Genomic DNA, 19,093 nt, shown 5'->3' on the forward strand with positions numbered 1-19,093 from the left:
AGACATGGTGCATGGAAAGAGTTAAAATACTAGCATTTGAAATACCCTGGGGTGTCTAGTTTTCAAAAATATATGGCTTTATTGGGCACACTGAAATGGCCCGGCTCAAAGATGTACCAAATAGGGCATGGGCAGTGGATCCCCAAATGCCAAAGTTCAACATTGAAAATGTGCATGCCCCAAATGTGGCCCTTTTGCCCCCAAACAGCCAGGCAAAATCATTCATGTGAGGTATCGCTGTACTCAGGAGATGTTGCTAAACACATATTGGGGTGTTTTATGATAGTGACATATACCAGAACCTGTTTATTCATACCTAAAGTAAAATGTGTGTGAAACAACAAATGCAAAAAAATTACTACCATAAAGTTTGACAAAGGCTGATGGTAGAATAAGTGCTTGGAAAGGGTTAAAATACTAGCATTTGGAATACCCTGGGCTGTCTAGTTTTCAAAAATATATGATTTGATGGGGTAAATTGCATTGGCCGGGTTCAAAGATACCCGAAATGGCACATGGGGGGAAGAATTACCAGATTTGGAAAAAATGGCTTTGAAATAGCAAAACGCTACCTGTACTTATTGCTCCATAACGTGCAGAAAAAAGCAAAAAAACATAAAAACATTGGGTATTTCTAAACTCAGGACAAATAGTAGAATCTATTTAGCAGGTTTTTTTATTACCTTTTATAGATTAGTAAAAGATTTTTCAACTAAAAGTTAGAAACAGTCATTTTTTTCTAAATTTTTCACCATATTTTATACTTTTTTTAATAGTAAATAATATGATACAATCAAAACAATGTCATCTAAAGAAAGCCCTTCTTGTCCTGAAAAAAACAATATCTAATGTGTGTGGGTTCAGTAAACGGGAAAGAAGAAAATTACAGCTAAACACGAGCAGTGCAGAAATGTTAAAACGGCCATTGTCACGAAGGGTACAAAAAGTAAAATCAGCCTTTGTCATGAAGGGGTTAAGATTAAAGAAGATTAGAATTATTTTAGTACTACAGCTAGTACCTTGAAGCTTTGCTTAGTACAGTTGTTGTCGTCACACAGTCAATCTTTCTTGAAAAGAAATTAGAATAGAAAATAAAATGTAAGAGCAAAACAGTTAGCTTCACTGCTTGCTTAACAAAAACACACAGCACTTATGCGGCTGCACTCACTAGCCCAACAAGTTCACTTCACTGATGGACTGAGGTGAGCAAAACACTAAGGGTACTTTTAATAAAATTAAAATAAAATGTAAAATGAGAAAATCTTTGCAAAACAGTTAACTTCACTGCTTGCTGATCAAAAAAGAACACAGCACTTATGCGGCTGCACTCACTAGCCCAACAAGTTCACTTCACTGATGGACTGGTGAGCAAAACAAATGAAATAAAATTAAATATTATTAATTAAGAAAAATTTACTTGGTCTCTTGCTGTTGCTAAAACAAAGCACAAACTAAAGAGCTGCAGCACCAGTACTAATAAGATTAGCTGAACTATAAGCTAGTAGTAATTAATTTTATTTATAGCTAATTAATAAGCTAACTAAAATGGATTATATATTACTGATTTTAGATTAGACACTAGTAGATGTCTTGAATGTCTACAGTACACTCTACACTAGTATACTATAGTATATATAATATATATATGACTGACATATATAATATTATAATGTACTATTAAATTATTATTTATAAATTCTATTATTTAATTTATCTAAGTGAAGACAGGACAGGCAGTAGGCACTAGTGCCAGCCCAGGGCAAGGGCACCCCAGTGCCAGTGAGGCACTGGGTGCACTGTCAACTCAACAGCACTACACAGTTGATGACAGACAGAAGCACTGAAAAAAAATAAAATAAAAAAATGACTAAATTAATAAAATTATTAATTCAGTAGAACTGAAGTGAGGAAGAGTACACTGTGAGAAATGGCAAGCTGAAGCTCACACAGAACAGAACAATCTCTCTCTGTAATGCTCGGATGCAGCACAGCAGTGTTGCCAAAGCAGTCACAGCGAAAAATGAATGGATCTCTCAGGCAAGCTCTGGTCTTATAAAGGCGATTTCAGAATTAAAAAAACAGCAGCACAGGCATTCGATTCTTCGTGGTTGTGAGTCTTCGTCTTCGCCTATGTTTTGCCTGCACTGTATTCTGTTCTACGTTCCTTCGGAACGGACAAAAAAAGGTCCTCTTCGTGCTCGTTTTCATGTTCGTCCAAAGACGAATGCGCAAGTCTAGTTTTAATCGATGCCCAACTATGTTATTCCTTCGGGGTCATGTTTTCTGTACTTTATAAGGACATCACTATCATTATATGTTAAGGTGTCTGATCTTGGGGTGTATGGATCATTAGTGACATTACACAGAGATGCTGTGTTGTGTAACAAAGTATCAGGAAACCAAGGTCCATGATGAATGAGAGCCTGGTATTTTGAGTACCACTGAAATGCATGTTCTTGGCAGTTTGCATATCACAGAGACAAATTACTATTATTCCTTTTTATGTGCTGCTCACCATTCTGCAGTGTTTGACACTCAGATCTGTCCAATAACAGCTGAGATTGTGCCAAGCCAGCCATGTCTGTCTGTCGTAGGCGGGCTTCCAGAATCCGGATCTGTGCATCCTTCTGAGCTACCTGCAGGCCCTTTAGAAAATTAAGTGAATATCAGTAAGAACCAATTTTTTTCAGTAACACAAACAATTAAATTTCATCCTGTTATAGATAAAATTTTGTACTTCTATAAGGACCCATATGGTTTTGGATTGTCTCTTACCTTGTCTATAGAAGCCCGCAGGAAGTTATCAAGCAGATGCCGTGCTTCAGTAAGCGAGCAAGAGCTAATAACAACCGAGGTATCGGTAGGGTCTAAATCCTCCTACGGTAAATGGATATAAATCTTAATATACATTTTAATATCATTAAAAGCTTTGCAATGTATAGTATGTACCAGTTACAGAAATGTCATGGCTTTTCAAACCTGTTACTCTTGGAAGTGGCAGGTTACAGATGCTCTAGGAATTTTCTGGTTGCGTATGAACCTAGACTAAAACAATCATTTACATTTCCACTGATGTCTGGCTTTGGAGTCTCAGAAGCACCACCTACTAAACTATATTTTGTATACCCCAAACCAGGTATTAAAGAATTAGTCCACTCAGGCACTGTAGAGGAGGCAACAGCAATTGCGGTATATTTACCCAAAATCAAAACACCCACAGGTGCGATCACTCATCTCCTGGCTGAAAGAGCAATATTATACATTCCTCTATAATATTTACATGAGGACTGCCCTCTCCTCAGGACAGGTTGGGGCACGGGGACTCCATAAGTATCGTCAAGTGCTCTGTGGACCCAGCTCATCTCAGAAGATGAGGTTTTTTTAGCTATAAAATCTAAGCAAGCTGGGAAAGCCCTTGCCCAGATGGCTTTCCTTTGAAATATTATAAACTGATTGGTAAGCATCTAATTAAACCCCTTACCGAGATGCTAAATTCCACATGGCAGTGGTCTTTATTAGCACACACTGCTGGTGACAATGACGATGTTGCCAAACAAGGGGAAGCATCCTTTAAAATGCCAGAGACCTTTCTCTTTCCTGAATGTTGATCTCAAAAAATATTTTCCCCTGCTGAGTCATTCCAATCAGACGGGCTTGTGCCCATATAGGAGATTCACGATGGGACAATCAGGGCCTTTAACACCATCCCTGTCACTGTCTTTCATGAAGAGCATGAGATTTGGGGACATAATTAGATCTTGCATCCAGTCCCTGTATTCCTGTCTGTTGGCTAGAATGAAGTTGAATGGCACTCTTAAGGATGTGACTCGACAGAAATGTCCAGTGTTTCCTCTGCTCTTTGTTGTATCTCTAGAATCTCTGCTTCAGGCAATTAGAAACAACCCTGATATCCATGGTCTCTCCTGTAAAGGACATCCGTTTAAAGTTTCTCCTTCTCCTTGCAGTGTCCCAGCTGGCAGTCTCCCTGACAAACATGGGAAAGGACTTGAATGTCTATGGAACTTTTTCCAACTTAGCCCTCCACTAATATTGGCACCCTTCATAACATGAGCAAAGAAGGCTGTGATAATTAGTTTTTATTGTTTAACCTTTTGATCTCATGGATATTAAACAATGGCAAACACAACACAGGTTTATAAAACAATAAATGTTAAATCTATATGTGTGGCACAATTATTGGCACCCTTTTAGTCAACCTCCCTTTGCCAAGATAACAACTGAGTCTTCTATAATGCCTTATGAGTTTTGGAGAATACATGGCAAAGTATCTGAGACCATTCCTCCATACAAAATATACAGAATCCTTCAAGTTTCATGGTCGATGCTGGTGGACTCTCCTCTTCAGTTCATCCCACAGGTTTTCTATGGCGTTCAAGTCAGGGGACTGGGAGGGCCATAGTAGGACCTTGATTTTGTGGTCAGTAAAACATTTTTGTGTTGATTTTGATTGTTGTCCTGCTGGAAGATCCAGCCACGGCCCATTTTAATCTTTCTGGCAGAGGCTGATATTTGAGTCAATGGTGCCATGTATCCTAACAAAATGTCCAGGTCCTCTGGCAGAAAAATAGTCCCAAAACATTAAAGAGCCTCCATCATATTTAACCGTGGACCTGAAGTACTTTTCCATATAGCTAACTCTCTGTGTGCGCCAAACCCACCACTAGTGTTTATTGCCAAAAAGCTCTACTTTGGTTTCATCTGACCATAAAACCCAATCCAATTTGAAGTTCCAGTAGTGTCTGGCAAACTGAAGAAGGTTGTGTTTGGTTTTGAATGAGAGTAGAGGCTTTTTTTCTTGAAACCCTTTCAAACTACTTTTTGAGGTGCGGTAGGGGATGTTGGAATGAAGTTTAGAAGACTTTCTGACCCCAAGACGCAACTAATTTCTGCAATTCTCTAGTTGTGATCCTTGGAGATTCTCTTGCCACACGAACCATCCTCTTCACAGTGTCTTGAGGTAATATAGACACACGGTTGACTGGAACTGAAGGTGGAAATAGGCATTTTCAATGCTCTTGCTATTTCTTATAGCCACTTATAGCCACTCAACAACCTTTTGCTGCACATCACAGCTATATTCCTTGGTCTTACCCATTGTGATGAATGGCTAATGTGCTACCTAAAACTTATACCCCTGTGAAACAGGAAGTCATAGTTGAACAACTGCCTGTTCCTAGTCATCCAGGTGTACATGTATTTGTGTCATACATTTGATATCCATGATAGCAGAGTATTTTTGTGTATTATTTGAAAAAAAGATCAAAAGGTTAAACAATAAAGATAATTTTCACAGCCTTCTTTGTTCCTATTTACTAAGGGTGCCAATATTAGTGGAGGGTACTGTATCCCTTTCAAAGGTAGGGCAGATATAGACTTTTCCAACGGGTCGCATTAAATTCCTGGGTATTTCGATTAAAAGTGACTTCTCCTGGTTATACCGGAAAACTGCTCACTACGCTGCAAGCTGACATGAGCTTTTGGGTCTTGCTACATATTTCCTGGCAGGGAAGAATTAATGTGATTAATTAAGATGAACATTCCTCCTAGGGTACTATACTTGTCTTAGACAATGTCTTTCTTTCCCTGAGGTCTCCGGTCTTCAGATATGTGTGTGGGGGTTGGAGCCTGAGACTAAAACAGTCCCAGATGCCATTGACCCTGCACTCTGGTATATGGCTTAGGCCACAGTTGCTGGGAAATCTGTTGAGGCCGCACCCACTGGCTGAGGCCACAGTCCAGAGGTATGTGGGATTTGCTGTCCTCCTTCCATCTGCCACTGTTATATCTATTGGACAATTTTGACTTTCCCAATGGCAGGGGCAGCCTGGCCCTGGGTTTCCTCCCCTGTTAGGATATTTTGCCTGATGGAGGGGGGTGTGTGAAGCCTTTGCATCAAGTGAGACCAGGTGGTGTCTATACAGGGTTACATAGATTCTGGTATTTCCAAATAACCCACTATATCTCCTCTCCTCCTGGGAGACATAAACTTTCACAAGATCTTACGGACTTTGAGGAATTGTGCTCCCGAAAAACTTTGTCTAGGAGGGGATCTCTCTGTCTTACAAATTGCTTCTGGTGTACCTTGTTTCTGTTGTTCATGGGCAAATGGGACAATATGCTGGACTCATGCTCAATTGCATCTACAGAAAATAGCTTATAAGGTATTTAAGGTGTGGTGGTGATGTGGGCACCTTTCTCCACATTTTGTAGTGCCGTCCACCTATTTAGACCTTCTTAACCCCTTCCGTACCGGCGTTCTTGTACTGCGTCTTCCCTTGAAGACCGCAGTTTTATTTAAATATTTTAATTCTGTGCGCGTGATTCGATTCAAAGCCATCACGTGCACGGAATTGAGGGGGAGTGGCTGCTACGGATCGCTGGGGACACCCAGCAGTCAGTAGCAGCCGCCCCTCGCGTTTCCACCGTCCATAGCAACGCTGGACCGCGCATCATCGATGACGTACCTGATACGTCCCGGTCTGTGGGTGACACCCAACCAGGAAGTACCAGGTACGTCACCGGTACGGAAGAGGCTAAAATCAGTCCATTGGACTTTTCACCCTGGATGTAATGCTCCTACATAAGGCATGCAGGCCTATATAGATCTTCTATCTCAGAGACCTCCTTCTTCTCTTTGCTCTTAAACCAATACCCTTTTCACTCCCCCACTTTTTATTCTTCATTCATGGGGTCTGTTGGTTTCCACCAACATAAGCATAAGTGATACACAGGCTTCATCTTTTATTGGGCGGGTTCTCCCATTGCTTATTTCTGTACTACGTTTTGATTTACCAAAAAAAATTAGTCCACAGAGCACTCCAAATGTCAAATCAATAAAATGCAATCCATTTGAGTAGTAGAAGTAATGCACATTGTGTGGCCATTGATGTATCATATGATTAATTTGATATGCCCCTGTGCCAACTGAATCATCTGTGAACATGTTAGACACTTCCCTATACCCAATCATTGTGATAGCGCCTTAAACAACTCTAGTTTAAGAACTTATTTGAAAACTGTGGATTTTTAACTAGGGTCTGAATCCATTTTACAGCTCTCATATTTTATAGCTCACATACTGCATTGAACCTACAATTATAAATATCCATTACAAATTTCTGGCAATCATAGAGATACCTTAGTTTCTTCCATCTGTACAATCAAAGCTTGGCATTCCCGAATGCTGTCATTGATATAATCAATATTAGCTGTCAATGCCTCCAACTCTTCTGCGACATCCTGTTGCACTGCGTCTTCTCCACTGCTATCTTCTGGGGGGATAACTGTGCGGCTTAGTAATGCCTCTTGCAAGAGGGAGAGCTCTTCACGTTTCTAATAAAGGACAAAGATAACAGTGTGTGTTAGAAAAAGTACAAAAGTAGATGCTGAGATGTGGTGCCAAAACAGTATATGAACAAATACAGAAGAAAATTATATTCCAACATACTGGAAATATCTGGGGGAACAAAATTGGCTAGTTTTGGATTGTTGTTCCAAAACCAGACATATCGGATGGTCAATAACTGAAATCCACATTCTATATTATGGTGTTATATCATTTTAAACAAAATAGCACTTTGTTTATTTAATTGTTTCACATATGTAGTTACACCCTATCATCACACTTCACTCTATCATACCTTGACATTTCACAAAACGTTCACACCTCCACACATCTCTTTACAGTCTTTACTAACAAGAGCTCAGGCACGAAGATGTAGACCATGCGCATTCATAGTGCGGGACATTGATTGCATGATTGCTGAAGCGTGTAGTGTAAAAATCGCCTTTCCACCTATCGCCTTTCCACCTACTATAGGGTTCTAAATTGCCTCTGGTAGCAACATCAGCACCACAACAGTGCATGTGTCCGGAGCTTCCTGAAATGGGTTTCCCCAGCCAAACAGCTGAAGTAGTGGAAATGTACTCTCTAGATTTACGGAACAGGCTTCACTGGAAGCAGTCTGATGAGGTTATCTCGGTTTGGCTTATTCCAGGATAAAGATATCTACGGGGATGCATATTGCCTACTGTAAAAGCTTGGTAGAGGAGGGATAATGATGTAGAGATGTTATTTAATTTTGGGCTAGGCCCTTAGTTCCGGTGAAGGACAATAGCATACAAAGACATTTTAGACAATTTTATGAGTCCACCTTTGTGGCACCAGTTGGAAAGAAGCCCTTTTCTGTGCCTAAAGCAAGTTCCTGTACAAAGCCCTGACCTTAACCCCACTGAAAACCTTTGGGATGAATTGGAAGACCAACAGCGAAGGGCCGGGGCAAATTAAGAGTAGGAGCCAGACGAATGATTGTGAAAATAAAAAAATAAAAAAAAAGTTGTTTGAAGATAATTTTGGCACAGCCTGTCTTGCTGTATTTTAATACGAGTCAGTATTCCCGACAACATAATCACCATCTTCATACCCTTCCCTTAGCGCACACCCCTTCATATTCATACAAACATATTTCTCCCCTCACCTCCCCATCCTGGAGGTCTGCCAGTCTGCCAGTCTGCGGTGCGGTCTTGCTCTGACATCATATCCGTGCTTCAATCAGCACAAATTATCGCGCCCACACTGATAATTGGATGGTCGGCCTCAAGACGGGCCCCAGCGAAGGTAGCCTACAGGGAAATTTCCTGGTAACCCTGTAGGTCAGTCTGGCCCCGCTTACCTTTTGTGCACGCGCACGCAGTTTAGAGGGAACACTGGTTGTGTGTAGCCTATGGAAAAATGGTGGTATAGTAGTTGGCGTGCCTAATTCATCTCACCCGCAGCAGCCTTTCCATGTCATTCTCAAGGTTAAGAAGAGTGAGCCTCTGTAGAACAACTTCATGAACCCTCCTTTCCAGTGTCTGCCATTTCATTCGGGCAGCCTTGCTGAGTGGAAGCCCAGGTCGGACGACTTTTCTCCTGCCAGGCAAAAAGAAGGAATTACAATAGCTGAACAACAGCATCATTCTACCCTGTTTGTCTCAGATCATTTTTCAATTGAATGTGTCAATGTGAATTGTCCTTCTTCCATTATGTGACAGCATTGGTATCACACCTGAGGGAAATGTAGATATCCATGTCACTTATGAGGAAGTATATGTTTCAGTGCTTTTTCACATTGAAAGCACCTAGCTGAATCACCTTGGTGTACGAGTTCCATTAGTCACTGGTGTCGTGTCCATAGTTGCCTTTCTGTTCCACTGTCTGACAATGCTGGAGACAGAGCGTGTGCTGCTGTCTGGTTCTGAAGATGTTGTGCTAGTAGACATCTCTGCTCCAGAGTCTGGAAGGGAGGAAAGGCGGCTGACGGAACGATCAGGTGCTGGTCTAGAGAGCCGCCGTAAAGCAGAGACCTGAAAGGAAAAAGAATGCACAAAAAGGTGGTGGTAGCCGCGAAAAATGTATATCAATATGTTGGGGAAAGAGATATAAATAGCTATTAAATAGAAAATTAGAAAAATAGATTTTTAGGATTTACAACATATTACAAAACACACCCTTCTTGGCACAACTAACCTCCTGTGTCTTGCGCCTCAGCACAATCTCCTGCTGTCTCTTTTGAGATTCTAGTGCCCGGATTTGAAGCTGAGGATGAAAATATGTGGTTACATTGGAAAATCTTGGCATAGTGTCATATCGTAGATATATAAACACTATTATGACTTTTCCCTGCTACACAGTTGTCCTCACTTTAGTACAATACTATTCCTCACAATCAACCTTACCTCTTGTCTGCGCTGTTCTTTCTTCAGCTGAGCAATCTCTCGGTTCCTCTTAGACTCCACAAGTTTTCGCCGCTGTTGCTCCTCCCGCATCTGTTTCATTAGCACTGCCTGGAGAGAAAGGTTTGAGTCATGCAAGGGCTTTCGGTTTCAGGGTATTCAATTGTTTCATGAAAATTTTGTATTGTAGTGATATATCCCGACCTAGGCCAATGAGGCACAGGCCTAGTGCAGTAGTCCCCCTGGTACAAAATCGGGGGGAAGATTGCACTCTCGTGCGATCAAGCTCCCTGGTGCCCTGCTGCACATTGGGCAGGTTACAAGGGAGGTCTTTGATCTCCCCAACTGGCCTATTTACGCTACGGAGGCTGTGTCGGCTCAGCAAAGCCTCCATAGGATGTTTACTTTGTTGTGTGAGTGATTTTAGAATTTAACTATACTTCACAATAACTGTCAAACTCACCACTGCAATCACTGCAGTAGTAGACGAATAGCACCTCCTCTTTAAAGAATTTTAATTTCACTCATTGCTATTGCCACTGTCATTCTTCTATTCATTTACAAATTTGTTTCCCACTGTTCTTTACCTTTGCTTTCTTCATATCACTCAGCTCCCCCTGAAGTTTACGTAGCTCTCGTTCATATCGCGATTGGTTCTTTAACAGTCTCGCATGCTCTCTCTGGGCTAACTGAAGCTTCTGCAGGTCTCGATTCATTTCTCGTAAGCGTTTCTCATAATCTGCACGGATCTTGTTGGCTTTTTCCTCTGTATAACACTCCATAGAGCCTGCATGATGTTATATATATGCAATGTTATTTGGGCTAGCATAGCAATACATTGTAGTATGTTTAAAAGAAGGAATATGAGATAGAATAGCAAGAGGTAAACCAAAAAAAGGAGTGCCTGAGGAATTAGTTACATACTAAGCTCTCTGAGCACTCGATCCCTCTCCATTTGTGTATCACGGATCCGGCTCTGTAGCTGCTGGAGCTTCTCCTCATATTGGAGTTTGAGTGTCTGCAGCCGACGCTGACTCTGCTCCAGTTCTTCTATGAGACGCTGCTTTATTTCAATCTCACATGTTAAATCAGCCAGGTCTCCTCCGAGTGAGCCTGCGGTTGAAGAAAATTAGACAGATAGCTAGAAAAGGGTAAAGGGATGTTGCTTGGGACTTAAACTGTAACTTAAAATGTAATTATCTATGCACATTTAGGCACTAATATGATTTCCATATGTACAATAAAATCAAACATTAAATTCAATAATTTTACTATTTTTGAAACATTTGGTATTGTAGCTACATGGTTTCAAAAAATTGGTTATTAGAAGTGAGTTTATGGTGACAGGAGTACCTCTCCTGCTTCTGCTCTCATTTACCTTTTTCTTCAGGCTCTGAGTCTGTTTCTGCCTCACTCTCCCCACTTTCCTCACTCTCTTCCACATCACCCTCGCTCTCTTCGTGTTCATACTCCTTGGTTCCAAGACACAACACAAAAGAAAAGAGTTATTATATTTCTATGTCAAATAACCATACTATAAAAAAGGGCACCATACCTCCTATTTCCTCTAGCTCTTTTCCTAGTCTCTTAGATTTTCATCTTATCCTTTCCCTCCCTGCCTTCTATTCATCTTCCGCACCAGCTCAGTCTCTCTATTCCTTTTTGACTTCATGTCATGCTTGCCATTTTTTTACTGGCCTCTGACTTTCACTTTAACACCACATGCTTGTTTTTATATTTTCTTTAATACCTCTTCTGCTTCGTTCTCATCTGTTTCCTCACATTTTTCAAATTCATTTTTTGTTCTCTTTTTGTAGCTACCAACATCTGGGCTGTAAAGAGAGGAACAGTTAGTTAAAATACCAAAACATGAGGACTACATGTAGTGTTAAATGTTCGGGTGCAGGAAAAAAAGGAAACAGGAAGTTATAAAATGCTATTTTAAATTATACATGTTTATTTCTACATAGCTCATGTGTAAATCTGGTCATATCATGATTACAGTCAAAAAACAGTTTTCAACTTCTGCTGCAGGAAGAGCTTGGCTGGCCCCCGTATGATATTCAGTTAAACCCTTAATTTTTGTATCCTTCGTGACCATGGCTGTGTCAAAGTTGCTGTTGATCACTGATTACTTCCTAAGCTTGTTCAGGCAGCAGCATACAGCCTTTCAAAATGGCGAATGTGATCGCTCCGGAGAGTGATCACACTGCGCCCTGGAGTCTTTTTGGCATTGCAGCAACATCGGCTGAGCAGTGAAAACAATATTTGATCATTTTCTGCGCTCATTTAACCCCATCAATGGCATGTCAGTGGTCCTTAACGGCTTGTTTTTTTGTGTCGTGTCTGGCACATCATTGGTCGTTAAGGGGTTAAATCAGTGAGATTTCTTCAAAGTCTCCTTACACAAAGAGCAAAAAATGTATTAGTGGCAAACTTTTAAGAAAAGTCTAATACGTTAAGGAACTAAAAGAATATTTCCAATCACTGATTTACCAATAAACAAATGGCTTGAAATAGTCCCAGTATTTAATCAGTGGTGTCCCTCCTGTCGATCCCTCGACTTAGCTATGCAACCACTGTCCTCTCTGATGTCATATCCATCCGCTCCACCTTAAAAGGACCGATAGGGGCTATGCAAAAACAGGCTGCCTGATACTACATTAGGGCAATCTGACCCTTGTTTTTCAGCACAGGGGCTACCACCCCACTGACCTTCAATCCTTGGGTTTAGGCGGCTAAGGTCAGAGTACACCTCTGAGTTAAAATCAGGGCAGCACAACAGTCCATTTTAAAGACTTATAAAGACGATTTGCTTTGTGTGTTTTGTGTACAGTTTCCATATGCTCAGCTAGGTTTCGAGAGTAAAAGCAACTTTAAATAGCATTTGCACCCAGACTGGATCTTCTCTTTACTAGTATTGGGGTTTTCTGTGCAGTTCTTTTTTGTAAATGTATCTTGGACAGGACCAAATGCATTGAGGCATTGTAAGCCAAATATCTTTTTACTTTTCAATTTGACGCAAACTGTGAAATCTGAATCAACCAATATTGTGTTACAATACAGCTTTAGTACACTTTTCTGGATACGGGGTGTCACGGAGGGGGGAACGGGTGGATTCCTGGGGATACTCCTTACCTGCCTGCCCAGTCGCCTCTTATGTCTAAGTAACCCTGTGCTTATTAGGGGGCACAGGGTGAACAGGATACCCCGTCTGGTTTGCCCTAACCAGACTCCCATGAACTAGCCAGGAAACACTCAATACACCTGACCGCAAATTCATGGAACTGTATGGCAGTTAGGAACCACAGCGATGCCCGCCGACAATTGGAACTGCGTCGCTATGGACACCATTTGTCCCACCCCGTCGCTCTTACATTAAGCTTGTGGTGGGCAACACTTGGTGGTGGTTATGGAGAGGGAGCTCATTTGGGAACCCTGGTTCTATTACCAATCTTTAAGGCCGGGCTTTACCCAGCCCCAGCTATGGTACTCTGGCCAGCCTATTCCTGGGGAAGATTCTGACGCTGCCACTTATGGTAGGATCATGTTGCTTTTTTAACCATAACATCTTTGGACCCTGAGCTCTCCATTGGTACCCCGGGATTGACGCCGCTCCCTCGGGATCACCTCGAAAACAGTGACTCTTTGTCGGGTGGGCATTGCTGGCCTAGTGCTTGGGGGAATATGAAGGGTTAATCCCTTGAGCAATTGAGCTTTCAGCGGCAAGGAAGATCTCTATGGCGGAGCTACTCAGTCCGAGTACGGGTCTCCGTCACACGGGCCCCCAATTAAAATTTGCAATGTTTTTAAATGACAATATAGTCAAAATTAAATAAATCACAATAATGTTTAGCGATCCTTTTTAGGGAATTTGAATGTTCATTAGGTGTAGTTTTCGGCGGTGGGATAGAATGCATCTACCGACAGAAAATTCCTAATATTTTACAATGATATTGTCTTACCTAGCCTTTTGCCTCAGACTTTGTACCTCTTCCTTTGCTCTACGAACAACTGCATTGACCTCTGAGTCTAGTGTGGGAGTGGGCTGCGCAGGTCCGGAAACTGCAGTACGTGCATTGGCTCGAGAAAGACTCCGTCTCAACGATTCATTCATTGCCTCACTTTCCACCAACCGGGTCCTATGAATAAAAAGTGTGAAAGCTGACCATTCTTACAAACTCTCAATGGCCAAGAACGAAACACAGGCAAAGAACGAACGCTATTCTAATATGTAAAAACGTATTAAACACAGTGTAAAAAAAGTTTCAGCAAAGCATAAATGATTCAGTGATATGAATCTGACAAAATCCCAACTAATTAATGTAGAGTATAATTTAGGATCCTTGTAGGTTGACCCATTTATCCAACATAGTAAAATCTGTTAAAAGTTTCATTCCAACACAAATTACTTTTAATAAAGCCTAAATTACTTTTTTATTTCTTGATGCAGAAAATCTTTTTTATGAATGTTCTATTCACATCTCTATACATTTATTTTACATGTTATTAACCCTTTAAGGACAATGGGCGGTCCCTAAACCCATTGAAAAGAATGCATTTTGAGCCTGTACATGTACGGGCTTTGTCATTAAGGGGTTAAATATCATCAGGCTTATATAGCTGCACACAAAAGACTGGCTCCTTCCCCAATCTGTACACTCAGCTTTTGGACTTTACGCCATAAAGTCCACGCATACCTCAGCTCTTCAATTTCATGGATATAGTTTTGGATCAGAGCTTGGATTTCTTCGTTGCTTTCACCTACAATGGAAAAAAAGGATGTCAACAGGCAAGATAAAGATGATGAGGTAAAGAGTGTATTACAATTTAGATAGGAACATAAGTGTTGGAAAGCAAAGACATGTTAAAAGATTACGGTATGAACATTCACACATATAGATATACATGAAAGAACATGCTGGTCTTTACCAGCTCTCTGCAGAAGACGGGCTGCCTCTTGTCCGGCCATTCGGGTTACACGGGCGTTGATGGCCTTGATTGCTTCCTGCAAAGCAGTGACCCGAAGTCTCAGGGATGAGTTTTCACTGCGCAGCATGGACAGTTCCTCGCACATGTCGCTCAGTGCATCTGAGCCAGGGACACGGTGACCCTAAGGATACAACCTTAAATCAGAGGGAACCCATAGCATGGACACAGAAGGCTATGTAATGTCTACAGCCTGAGTTAAGGGTATGGTTACAGTGCAATGTTTGAAAGGTCTGAAATATATAATTAACCATATTAAGTGGAGTCATTTAAAATACTTTTTAGTGTTGTCTGATGGAGATTGCTGATATTGTTGATATAGTTGTGACTAAGATTTTATTGAAATGGTACCACCAAAAAATCTGAACTTTGATTTACTGTTTTAAAATTTTCAAAGGTTAAAAAGATAAGTATTAAAAATGAGTGTTTATTACCAGCAGCATTATCACAGTTTTGTTTTTCCACAATGATGTATTTTCATTTAGTGTCAAGTGAAAGCATGATCAGGGCCGGCCCGACAATGGAGCCAAGTGGGGCAGCTGCTCCAGGCGGCACTTTTGAAGGGGCGGCACTTTCCCGCCCCAAGCCCCTTTTTTTTCTTTTTTTTTTTTTTTAAAAGCGAAAGAGAGAGAAAGGGGCGCTGAGTGGTTTTCGCTTACCCGCTCGGCGCCCCTTTCTCTCTCCTCTGCGGCGAGTCTCCCTGTTCGGTCTCGGTGCCGGCTTGTAATGCTGAGTGCCGGAAGATTTCCTCAAACAGGGAGACTCGCCGCAGGACTGCTGAAAGGTAAGTACAAGGGGGGGGGGCGGAGGGAGAGGAAGGGTAGATAATGGGGGGAGGGAGAGGAAGGGTAGATAATGGGGGGGGGGGAGAGGAAGGGTAGATAGGGGGGGGGGGCGGCATTTTAAAATTCGCCCCAGGCGGCATTTTGCCTTGGGCCGGCCCTGAGCATGATGTTCCCCACACCCTATTTTGTACCCTTTTGGCATCCACTTTTTACTGTGGAGGGTTTTTCTTTGATTATTGCTATTTCTCCACTGTTCTTTTTAATATCAAACAAAATTTCCTAATTTCTTCTTTGTTGGTCTCCCTAGTAATTCACAATCCTCACATTTTAAGCTCAATAAGCCCCCCCCCCACACACACACTCTACTTTAGCTCTGCTGGACAGCAACATGTGAACATGATACTTGTCCTGGGGAAAAAAGGTCAATGTAATCACCCTACTGAGAAGAATAAACCAAATTGTGATCATATATGAAACAATCATATATGAACTGATTCGTGAATCATAAGGTTTCATATTGCTAAAACGCTCAGCAAGCCCACGATGGCATGATATTATTTTGTGATTGGATTTGAGATAAAATGATTTGCTACATTAATCTTTATCTTAGTATGTGCAACCTGGGCATGTGCAATATTAATGGGAACAAAAATGGTTAATAGACCCAAAGAGTGTTTTACAGAGAAACACCCTAAAGACCTAATTATGGTTAAAGCAGCTGCAGTTTTTAACCAAAAAACTATTGACATGGCAGTTAGAAGTGTTGCAAGATTACATTATACTCAGGTAAGTGAATTTCTACCAGTTTTATAGCAAGCAGGACAATGTAAAATGTTCTAGATGCAAGGATTAACCTCCCTCTCCTCTTTTTACTTTTCGACCTGAAATACTTATGCTACTATAACAAGCTACTATAAAATGTGTCAAACCTTCCTGGAATACATAGTCATTTGTTTGTGGCTTTACTGTTTCAAAGTTACATATGAATATAAGGACGTTATATTTTTTAATGTCCAATAAAACGTACAGATTTGTACTCCTGCAGTTCCAACCGTAGTCGTGCTAGCTCAGCTCTCAGTGCCTGCACTTGCTGGACACTCTGTTCCTGATTGGCTGTCACACGGTTCTTGATGTTCCGTGCTCGGTTAGCATATTTCAGAGTGTTCAAGGTTTCCATAAAATCACGATCAGATGGAGAGACACAAGCAATCATCATAGTCTGGCTGAAGAGGACAGAAAAAAATGACGGAATCAAGAAAAATAAGATAAGAAAAGGGGAGAATTTGGAGTTAAAAAAAAAAGTGTAACGGCAGCAGGAGAAGATTTGGAGACGCAGTGTGGAACGTTGAATAGGGCTGTGGAGAACAAAACCACAAAGTATGGACAGATAAGTGAAATAATGAAATATACAGATGATGCTGTCTGTTAGAAGGAAATGTGAGGTCTTCATGAAGAGTTTAAGTATAGTGAAATGTATGTAATAGAGAAGTAGTCCTACAGTACCTGTTACCACCAAGCGAGTCTTGCAGCAGACGGGTCAGTTTGGAATCTCTGTACGGAACATGGAGAATCTTCTTACTCTGATCTCCCAGTGCGCTGATCACATTCCCCAATGCCAGCTGCAGGGAGACACAGCTGCACTGCACGCTCTGCCAATTTACCACACACCCTAACAAATGCACGCGCTAGTAACAAACTTGCACACATTTAACAAACTAGACAACACCACACCTTTACTCCGATAGAATTGACAGCATAATGGTACATAAAGACATTCGTTGCTTGACATTCATTCACAATTTGTTAAAGATGCTTGGCTGCTTATTGTTAGGGTTCGATGTTGCTGCCAACTTAAAATGATTTAAAGAAAGTCATCCAAAATCCATGGGCACCTTTGTTTTAGAGGGGAGGGAGTCGTGGCTAGAGGGAAGGACTTTTTATTTGCAGTTCTGACCTATGTGTGGCCATTATAAGGTGTCCCTAACAATAATACATTTTAATTACACAATTTAATATATAAACGCATCTCCTGTTGTCCATAAACACGTTACTTTGAGTTTTAGAACTGCAGAATACTATGATATACTATATATATATATATTTATTCTATGTCTACCAAACATCCTGAGCTCTACAAAAGTACCCCAGGGCATGATAGGGGGATGTGGGTCTAAACACAGAGACACTTAGAAATTATTCAGCGAATGGGTGTCTGTCAGTGCTTTAATGTGCATTCTTCCAAAACAAAAACTATGGTGCAAATTTTTCTTTCTTCTATAATGATTCAAATTTTCATGCAACTGATTGGGTGCTTAGGCTACCAATCACTGGCAGTCAAGTACCTCCAATGAAATCAGTGGGAGTTTTTCTGTCGCTCATTGGCATCTTAAGCAGCCAATAGTGTTAAAACAAATGGGAAGGCTTTACACATGCTCATTGGGGTCTACACAGACTCCTGCATGCAGCATTCAACATATTACATATAGTGTAAGGTTTAGTTTGGTGGGTAAAGGAAATTCTTAACATTAGGGAAGGATGAAAAAATAAATAAACTATATTTGGACTTCCCTTCTCGTAAAAAGCCTGGCACAGTTACAGCTTTGAGTGATGGGGAGCTGCTAGCTCTACATTAGAAAGTGTGAGGCGTGAGCTGCCCGGAACAGAGACAGTTAATATAGGTGGAAACCCGGTATGCAGGTAACTACTTGGAGCACACCACGAAAAATAGGAACGTCAGGAATAGCCGGGGCCTGGTACACGAGAAGGCACGTCAGGAATAGCCGGGGTCTGGTACACGAGAAGGCACGTCAGGAAAAGCCGGGGTCTGGTACACGAAATAGCAGCAAGGGATAACAGAAATACAAGGTATAAGGCACAATAACTGAGCACTGAATGAGTTTCAGTGCTCAGTTTTTAAACTTCCCGCCAGTGATCGTCACGCCCATAGACGTGACGTCACTCGCGCGTGTTCCCCGCCGGCTGCTTAGGAATCATCAGCCGGCCGCGGGACCGTTTACCCGGAGCGGGTAAGTAAAGCCGGCGAGGACCCCGCTGAGGGTTCTGACAGTTCCCCCCCCCCCCAAGGAGAGGCCTCTGGACTCCCGGAGGACCTGGGCGACTAGGATGGTGACGATGAAAAGAGGACACAAGACGAGGAGCATGGACCTCGCAGGCAAACTCCCAAGAGTCTTCGTCAGGGCCATAATCTTTCCAGCAGATGAGATATTGTAAACGTCTCCGAAAAAGACAGGAATCCAAAATGTCCTCACGACGATGAAGGTTGGCAAACAATTTGTAACGGAGTTGGGCCCCACGTAAGGTATTGCGTAAGAGCAGGTAGGTTTTGGTAAGATTCTTGACATGGTCGGTGACTGATGGGACGGAACTGGGAAGTGGAGATCCAGGCAACATCGATGGGTGAAATCCATAGGTAGCATAGAAAGGTGACATCTTAATAGAACGGTGAAAATGGTTATTATAGGCGAATTCCGCCAAAGGTAGATAATGACTCCAGTCGTCTTGTAGGTATGTGGTATAGCAACGAAGATATTGTTCTAGTGTCTGATTAGTTTGTTCCGTCTGAC

General features: G+C 41.6%; 1 protein-coding gene across 3 annotated transcripts in view; it reads right to left on the reverse strand.

Annotated features, from left to right (window-relative positions):
* LOC149276981 (kinesin-like protein KIF21B) overlaps window positions 1-19,093 on the reverse strand; it is a 51,665-nt gene that overhangs the window by 14,616 nt on the left and 17,956 nt on the right. For all 3 annotated transcript variants that reach the window (XM_089503205.1, XM_089503204.1, XM_089503203.1), the window contains 17 exons: window positions 17,013-17,128; window positions 16,537-16,732; window positions 14,668-14,848; window positions 14,436-14,499; window positions 13,701-13,877; window positions 13,335-13,354; window positions 11,486-11,562; window positions 11,114-11,207; window positions 10,660-10,848; window positions 10,323-10,522; window positions 9,739-9,846; window positions 9,530-9,598; window positions 9,155-9,366; window positions 8,791-8,932; window positions 7,159-7,353; window positions 2,776-2,877; window positions 2,534-2,645 (listed from right to left, as the gene is read on the reverse strand). In XM_089503205.1, the coding sequence (XP_089359331.1) occupies window positions 2,534-2,645; window positions 2,776-2,877; window positions 7,159-7,353; window positions 8,791-8,932; window positions 9,155-9,366; window positions 9,530-9,598; window positions 9,739-9,846; window positions 10,323-10,522; window positions 10,660-10,848; window positions 11,114-11,207; window positions 11,486-11,562; window positions 13,335-13,354; window positions 13,701-13,877; window positions 14,436-14,499; window positions 14,668-14,848; window positions 16,537-16,732; window positions 17,013-17,128 (2,254 nt within the window). The remainder of the gene's footprint in view (window positions 1-2,533; window positions 2,646-2,775; window positions 2,878-7,158; window positions 7,354-8,790; window positions 8,933-9,154; window positions 9,367-9,529; window positions 9,599-9,738; window positions 9,847-10,322; window positions 10,523-10,659; window positions 10,849-11,113; window positions 11,208-11,485; window positions 11,563-13,334; window positions 13,355-13,700; window positions 13,878-14,435; window positions 14,500-14,667; window positions 14,849-16,536; window positions 16,733-17,012; window positions 17,129-19,093) is intronic.

Source organism: Sceloporus occidentalis, unplaced genomic scaffold, assembly GCF_023333645.1.
Source record: "Sceloporus occidentalis isolate IW3139 unplaced genomic scaffold, rSceOcc1.0.p SCAF_222, whole genome shotgun sequence".
NCBI lineage: Eukaryota > Metazoa > Chordata > Lepidosauria > Squamata > Phrynosomatidae > Sceloporus > Sceloporus occidentalis.